Here is a 7820-nt window from a genome sequence, read left to right as displayed (position 1 = left end):
TAGTTTAGTTGGGTCTCCAAAAAATGCAACAAATTCACCTGGAGGACTTTGATGAACCGTAAATCTTACGTTATTATCTCTTCAAGACCGGATTGCAAGCTTAGAGGGTTGGCATCCCATCTTTCATTTCCTTTTTCACCCCACTCACTTCTAACCAATCACAACATGCCACCTCAACTCCACCACTCACTCACCACTCATCCAAATTTCGTTGGCATCCGACCACTCACTTCACCACTCATTTTACAATTTTCATTTTATTTAAACATTAAATTTTCATTAAACTAAAAACATTACATTATAAAAAGAAATAAAACATACATAATACTTAAAAAACATTACAAACACATTACATAATAAATAAAAACATAACTAACAAAATAATTTTAAAATACATAAAAACTAGAGAGTTGTGTGTGAAAATATGTAGTAAGTAGTATATATAGGAAAGGTAGATTGTGGTAAAATGAGATTTGTATTTGAAGAAGGTATTTAAAATTAGAGAGTTGTTTGTGTAAATATGTAGTAAGTAGTATATATAGGAAAGGTGAAAAGATAAAAAAATAAAAATAAAAAATCAAACGGCTCAAAATTTCAAAATGTAACCGTTGGCATACCTCGAAACCATGCAACATTTGAGTGGTGGACCGCGTGGTGTGACCACGCATTCTCACCCCGCCACGCGTGGTGAGGCGTTGGCGGCGGTGTTGAGTGGTGGTGCCGCGCCTATAATCCATCCAACATCCATCCGTTGTCAACCCCTTAATGATGTCCATTGTGGGCTATTGGTTGTGTGGCAAGAAGACTGAATCTGTGTAACATTTTTTTGTTTGGTAGTTATAAAAGTCTGACTAGTTAGTGCTTGGTGGGGTTCGACATACGTATAAAAAAAAAATCTTAAAATGTATTGTTATGATAAAAGTTTGGTGCTTATAAATTGAAAAGAATGATTTCAAGTTTTTGAAGATCGAAGGTTGGAAGAATTATTGTCAAATTTTAAATCCACCATCTCTTATATAAATAAAAAAGAATTATTTCTAGAAGATTTTTGTAGAAAATTTCCTATGTGGCAAACTCACAATCTTTCCTACAAATGTTTTTAGAAATTATGACATCATATTTATAATTATAATTTTAGCAACATTTTAGTTTTTAAAAAAATTAATCCACTTAACACTATCTTAATTACTTTATTAATTTTCATATAATTTTATAATTTACATTTAAGTCTTGATGAAACATTAATAAATATAGACATTTTTTTTAATTTATTTTTAAGTAAAAAGAATATTTTGAAGTAAAATATATAACTACATATTGTTTTTTTTTTACATGCTAGGTATCTTATATAAAAAGAAAGAAAAAATAGCTTGATATAAGAAGTTTAAAAAAATTATCATCAAATATATTAATGTTTGTTGTTTAAGTACAAATATATTTGATACACAAAAGCTTAAAGGTAACTATATGCATTTTGTTTGTCAAAACTATAAAAAAAATGTTGTAGTAAATAATCAAATAGATATTTCAGAATAGATTTAATCCATTTTGTCGTAACTTCAGCAGTAATGATCATACGTTTTTAAAAAAGCTTTCATTAATATGCCCGGGTTGAACCCGGCTTAATCATCTAGTGTGGTATATAATTAGAACGAAACATTATATGATTTGTTTGGAAAAAATGGTGTGAATAATGTTACAAAGCTTTGTATATGTTTCCCCTTGCGCAAACTTTATGAGTTTGTGAATAATATCATACGTTTAAATCCATTTTTCATAGCCCTAGATTAAAAAAAAAAAAAGGTTAAAATCTTTAGAAAAGGCCCACATACATCTCCCTTTGACCAAAGTCAGAAGACTTGTGCGGTCTTATTTAAACCCAAAAATTCCAGTTCCAGCTAAATAATATGTGTATAAAAACTCCCATATTCCTCTAAAAACTTTTCACCTACATCACCACCCCAAAATTCAATTCAAACCTGCTCTATTCACCAATTTTTATCATCATTTTTCCAATCAGTAACATAGTACAATCTCTTTCCTACCATTATTATCTTCATTATTACAGTGGGGATTTATCTCCACATGTTTTCTTTCTTTCTTCATAAATATTGAACAGACCCAGTAAGTTTTTTATTGGTTTTTAACCATAAAGTTTGTAACTTTATATATGGGGTTGTGTATGTATGTGAATCTTGAAGTGGGGTTTTGCTTATTTTTGTTTTATTTTTGTGTAGTTGGATTTTTTAATTTTTGCTGAAATTTTGGAGGAACAAAAAGATAATGGAAGGAAGTAGTTTGGATTATGGTGTATCTGGTTTGAAGGTTATTGGTGATCATGCAACTTCAAGTAACCAAATCTTGTGGTTGTTTTCAGTTTTTGGAGGCTTTATTATGTGTAAAGTTGTAAGTAATATTGCTTTTTTACTTTGTCTCTTGTACTTTTGGGTTGTGAAACCACAGCATTAGGAGGTGTTTGTTTTGGCTTTTTTTAGAGAGCTTATAGCTTCTTTAGCTAATTTTAAATGAAATAAGCTAGATTGACATCCTGTAGTCACAAGAGGTCTAGGTTTAATCTTGGTATGGCAAGAGAAAGGCTTTGGAAACGGTTAGGGGTCAGTCGTCAACGGTACATATCCGAGTCAAACACGGGCTAATAAAGGTTATTAGGTACACAACATGTACAAGCAGTAAACTGCAAATTATTCAACCAACTGAAACTTGAGCTTCTAAGATATTGTGTTGTGTGTACAATTTGAAGAGTTGAAGGGTGATTGTGTTTGCTTATATTAAAGTGCTTATGTGCTTTGAAGGGTGATTGCTAATATCAAAACTGCTTACATGCTTTAACATTAAGCTGATGCACACTTACATAAGCAATCTTAAACACCCTCTTAATCAGACAATTATTAAGGTAGTGTTAGGAAGGTGCCAAGCAATTCACAAATTTTGATTCTTTTTTTATGGAAAGTAATGATGAAATATTGGTACATAATTGTAGCTTACCTTTTAATCATTGTGTTGCAGCTAATATCAAATTGTTTTTATGTAAAATGATCATTTTACGTCTAGATAATCATCTAAACTTGCAAGCAGTTGCTGAAGCAAGTTACCAAGCATTAGAACTATATTCGAGATAGTTAGATTATCAATTTCAAGGCACATTTCTTACATCGATTCTAGCGACTTCATATGATGCGGATAATGAGAACCTTAATGTTTTTTCTCTTATGAATTAAAAGTTTAAAATCTTCATCTTTTGGCATTATCTGTTAATATGCTTTCAGCTTTGTTTTCCTTTGATTCTGAGAGGGTTACATTTTGATATTGAAGGTTTATGAATTGACTGGTGTAATTACCCCCTTGGTCTACAAAGGTTTTAACAAACTTGATGACATGCAGAAACTTGAATGGAAAAACAGGTTATATTCCTTTACCATTATGCTTATCATCTCTCGTTCTTGTTAATTTGTTGCCAGAGCTTATGTCTATTATCACATTATCTAACTTCACCATATATTACATTTTTAGGGGATTCTCGACCTTCCATGCACTTTTTGCAGCTATTGGTTCTCTATACTTTTTGGTCATTTCAAATCTTTTTGAAGAGCATAACCAAAAAGAGTTGATTATCAACCGTTCCTCCGCATCATCTGACACTCTACTTGGGGTGTGTCTTTTTTTTTTCCCCTCTCTCTCTAATGTACTTTATTTCTGTTTCTTGACATTTTTGGGTCGAAGCAGAGGTGTAACGCTGTATTATCTCAATAATATCTGAAAGTTTGAAGAAAATGATTTAGATGCATTGAAATGATAGATGGTTTGTACCTCATTGACAGCCTTTGGTACAACAGTAACTAACATATTGTGCTGTAATTATCATATTTCAAAATACACTATGGACGACTTTTAAACTTAAGTCTCTGTAACCACTTTTTTACGTTTTTGACCCGTTAAAGATAAGACATTAGAAGTCTTGATTTGGGAGCATTGCAAATGTAATAAATGATTGTGTGTCTTGTTGACAGAAATTAAAGTGTGGCTGATGTGTGTGTTCTTCTATGGTTGCAGATGTCCATTGGTTACTTTTTGTCAGATTTGGCGATGATAATATGGACTTATCCAGCTTTAGGCGGTGTTGAATATGTAAGTATATAGATACCTTAACCTTGGTCAAACAAGCTTGATATCTATGGGCTTGTGCAAGTGTAGAGTCTTGGCACGTCTTGATTTGACAAAAAATTATATTTCAAACTATAAGTTTAAACTGTATATAGAAACTTACAAGTAAGAAAAATGCTTATTGAAGCTGTTACAGTTTCAAAAGTTTTGTTTATGCTACACAACTATAGAATGATCAAAAGAGGTGATCACATGATTTTGGAAATGACGAAAAATGTTCAAATTGCCATGATGCCATTCAACTTTCTTTTTGTGCCAAATACCAACTTAATTAAGACTTAATTCAAAATAAGCATCATGGAGTCAACAGTATGAGTCAACAATCCCTCCCAAACACACACTTCAACCAGTTATCTTTTATCTGAGCTTTTGTGCTTTTCTTTAAAGTAGACCTGGAAAAATGGGCGGGTCGGGCGGGTTTGGGTAACGGGTCAAAGCGGGTGCGGGTCCAAGCAGGGTTTTCAGAAAATGCGGGTCAAAGCGGGTTGGGTGCGGGTCGACCCACTTTTTTCCCTACAAGTGAGAAGAAAAGTAACAATGACTAAAATTTAGTTGTTCCATATAATCGTCATTTAATAGTCTGACTAGTTACATCTTTCCATTTTATTTGCTTGTGTTGAGACAGAATAATGAAACAATTTCTCATTATGAATGATCTCGAATTCTCATTCCAAAAATATTTCTATATTTACAAAGAACATGTGCTAAAACATGGCCATTCGTATAGAGCACACTAGCACAGATCATGCTTCTACTTACCAACTATCATTCTGTAACACAAAGGTTAAAGTATTGTTTTTATTGTTTATTAATACGGAGCATAACGTTTTCAAATAAGTTGATATTTGTACATGATGTTAGGTTTTTTTTAGTGAATTAAAGAACTAATTTAAAAGGTAAAAGTGTACAATACATTATTGTTAGTATTATATTATACCTTATAAATAAATAATAAAAAAATATAAGAATTATATTTACATCGTTAATTAGTATATTTGTACGTGATAATAATTATTACTCGTATAACAAACACTTTACACATTTGCTAACACAATTACATATTTACGTGTAAGGTTTATTCATGGATACCATGCCACCAAGTACTGACACATACATATTTTTTAGATATTTTAAATATTATATTAAACTTTTTAAGTTATGAACAGTTAATACAATTATAAAAAAGAATAAATAAATAAATCTTGTTGTACTAGAAACGTGCATAAACCTTATTGGCAGCTCTCTTTCTTATCCTACGCCTCACCCAAAATCTGAATTTAGTTTTCCATCGTATACTTCCGTCGTCCACAAGATAGCAATAAAAGATACCCAATGGGATGACCCGTTCTGACTTCTGACCCGCTCAGAATTTTGGGAAAAGATTGAAGTTACCCACTAGACCCAATGTCATTGTTTTAAGCACGCCCATCTTAACCCAAAAGATCAATTTTTTCTTGCCCAAGGAAACCCGCTTTCTCCATATTGGGTATAAGTATTGCCAGGCTTACTTTAAAGTTTAGCTGTAACACAAAGATGCTCATAACTCATGTGGCCCTGGATGTTTGGTAGGCTCTACTTAATTAAGTTTCTCAAGCTGCCTAGCTCTGACCAGAATAAGCTCAAAGTTAGATCAGCTGGTCAAATAACGGGGGCGGGGTTTGATACTTTGTATACTCAGATATACTAAGCTTAATCAAAGTACTACTGAACTGATGAAATCTAGGACCGTCTGAATGAAAGTGTTCTGTTTGTTTATGTGAACTCATATTGATCATGATCTCTCTTGTTTTCACAGTTCTTCCACCATGGACTCTCTTTGTTTGCCATTGTTCAATCCCTCATAAGTGGCCAAGTTCAGTTTTACATCCTTATGGTTCTTTTCACTGAGATCACAACACCCTTTGTGAATCTAAGATGGTAATCATTAACAACATAAAGCACTTCAAACTTCATCTCTTTATATATTAAGTCCAAAAGTTGATCACTAAATATGCATATGCAGGTATTTGGATGTTGCCAATAAGAAGAACTCCACCCTTTACATGTTGAATGGCGTTGGAATGTTTTTAGGGTGGCTGGTAACGTCTATCGTATCGTAAATCTATCTAAAGTTTTAATTCACCAAAGACAAACATATTTTCAGTCATTTGTCAAATTGACAACAAACAATTTGGTTTTATATTCTATTAATTACATCAAAGAATCATATTTTCTAACGGATTACTGGATTTAAGAACAAAAAGCTGAATGACCTATAATACGTTTAAATCTTTTGGTGACTAACCCATTTTGTTGCTATTGTGATTTACATAATAAATGGTTTTGTGCTTATGCAGGTTGCCAGGATCATTTTGTTCATCTACTTTTTCTACCACATTTATACACATTTTGATCAGGTAAGTTGTTTCAAACCCATTTACCTATGAATAGATTGGTTTCAGTGTGTCTTATATCCGGGGTAAACGGGTCAAACTAAAAAGTTAAACATAAAAGGGATCAGCGTGTAGTCATTATAATATAATTTTGTTAATTTATATAACCTGTTAATCATTCCTACTAAGAAATGTTAAACTTGTAATTTTGTTAATATTGAATTATAAAACTAATATTGTTAATAAGTCAAAATGGACTTTTATTAATAGACTATATCTGCTATAGTCATCATTGTTTTAAAAATATTAAATTTTGGCCGACGATGTTCCACACTTCCATGTCAACCTGACTCATTCCGACCCCTACATAATAAATTTATTATCCGTTTTGACTTATTTCTAACTTGCCATTTTGCCACCTTTATTTTGTTGGTTTTGAACTGGGAAGACCTTGGTGCACCCGGTTTTACCATTATCGGCTCTGACCACCCTTTTCGTGTGTAATTATCAGGTGAAGCAAGTTTACTATCCAATGGGATTCTACACCTTGTTGACAATCCCTCCAGCATTGGCGTTGATGAATTTGTTTTGGTTCTACAAGATTGCCAAAGGAATGGTTAAAACTCTCACCAAGTTAAGAAAGCAGTCATAATAGTTGATTGTTTTTTTAGTAGTCACGTTAAACGTTCGTCCAAAATCAACATGTTGCTTTGGCAACAGCAAAAAAGCATGGAATGTTGCAATATCGGGAGATTTCAGGACAAAAAAAGGTCAAATATTATATATTTTGTTTGCCCTTTAAGTTCCCCAAGATATGCTTAAGATCATATATCTTCAGTAAACTATAGTTCTCACTAATTGGTGTTCAAGATGTACTTCTTTTGTTCAACAAGTTGTGTGTTTCTATATTTCATTTTCTTAAGCTTGTTGCTTATAAGGGTAAATGGATGGAGTATTCGTTAAGATTATTTGGAGAACTAGATTATTTGACTCAGATGTATATTCTCTAATTGAATTCTTTCTTTACACATCAGTTTTTCTTTTAATTTGAAATTAACAAGTTGGTGAGTGGTCAGATCCTGAGGATTAAATGAACAAAAGAAAAGTTTGTAAACAAATACACATGTGTATGTGTATATATAATTATATATAGTAAAGAAGATAATGCTGCCAGTGTGATGCTAATGTGCATCTCCCTTTCCCAAAGTTGACTTTGCACTGTGGGATTGGAATTGTGTTTGTTGGATCAACTTTTTTTTTTTTTTT

General features: G+C 32.2%; 1 protein-coding gene across 1 annotated transcript; it reads left to right on the top strand.

Moving 5' to 3' along the window:
* Positions 1–1929: 1929 nt before the first annotated feature.
* LOC122582022 (TLC domain-containing protein 4-B-like) lies at positions 1930–7584 on the top strand. The gene is made up of 9 exons (XM_043754367.1): positions 1930–2124; positions 2238–2406; positions 3334–3422; positions 3532–3670; positions 4072–4146; positions 5978–6099; positions 6185–6260; positions 6519–6578; positions 7066–7584. Exons 2-9 carry the CDS (start codon positions 2284–2286, stop codon positions 7204–7206), a joined length of 825 nt encoding a protein of 274 aa, XP_043610302.1. The 5' UTR covers positions 1930–2124; positions 2238–2283; the 3' UTR covers positions 7207–7584.
* Positions 7585–7820: the final 236 nt, after the last annotated feature.

Source organism: Erigeron canadensis, chromosome 9 (assembly GCF_010389155.1).
Source record: "Erigeron canadensis isolate Cc75 chromosome 9, C_canadensis_v1, whole genome shotgun sequence".
In the NCBI taxonomy this organism is placed as follows: domain Eukaryota; kingdom Viridiplantae; phylum Streptophyta; class Magnoliopsida; order Asterales; family Asteraceae; genus Erigeron; species Erigeron canadensis.
The sequence above is the reverse complement of the archived record's forward strand: the minus strand, read 5'-3'. Positions and strand labels throughout refer to the sequence as shown.

Coding starts and splice junctions, on each gene's coding strand:
- LOC122582022 (XM_043754367.1), top strand. CDS start 2,284: ATGGAAGGAAGTAGTTTGGATTATGGTGTATCTGGTTTGAAGGTTATT. Junction 6,100..6,184: donor CCCTTTGTGAATCTAAGATG/GTAATCATTAAC, acceptor ATGCATATGCAG/GTATTTGGATGTTGCCAATA. Junction 6,261..6,518: donor GAATGTTTTTAGGGTGGCTG/GTAACGTCTATC, acceptor GTGCTTATGCAG/GTTGCCAGGATCATTTTGTT.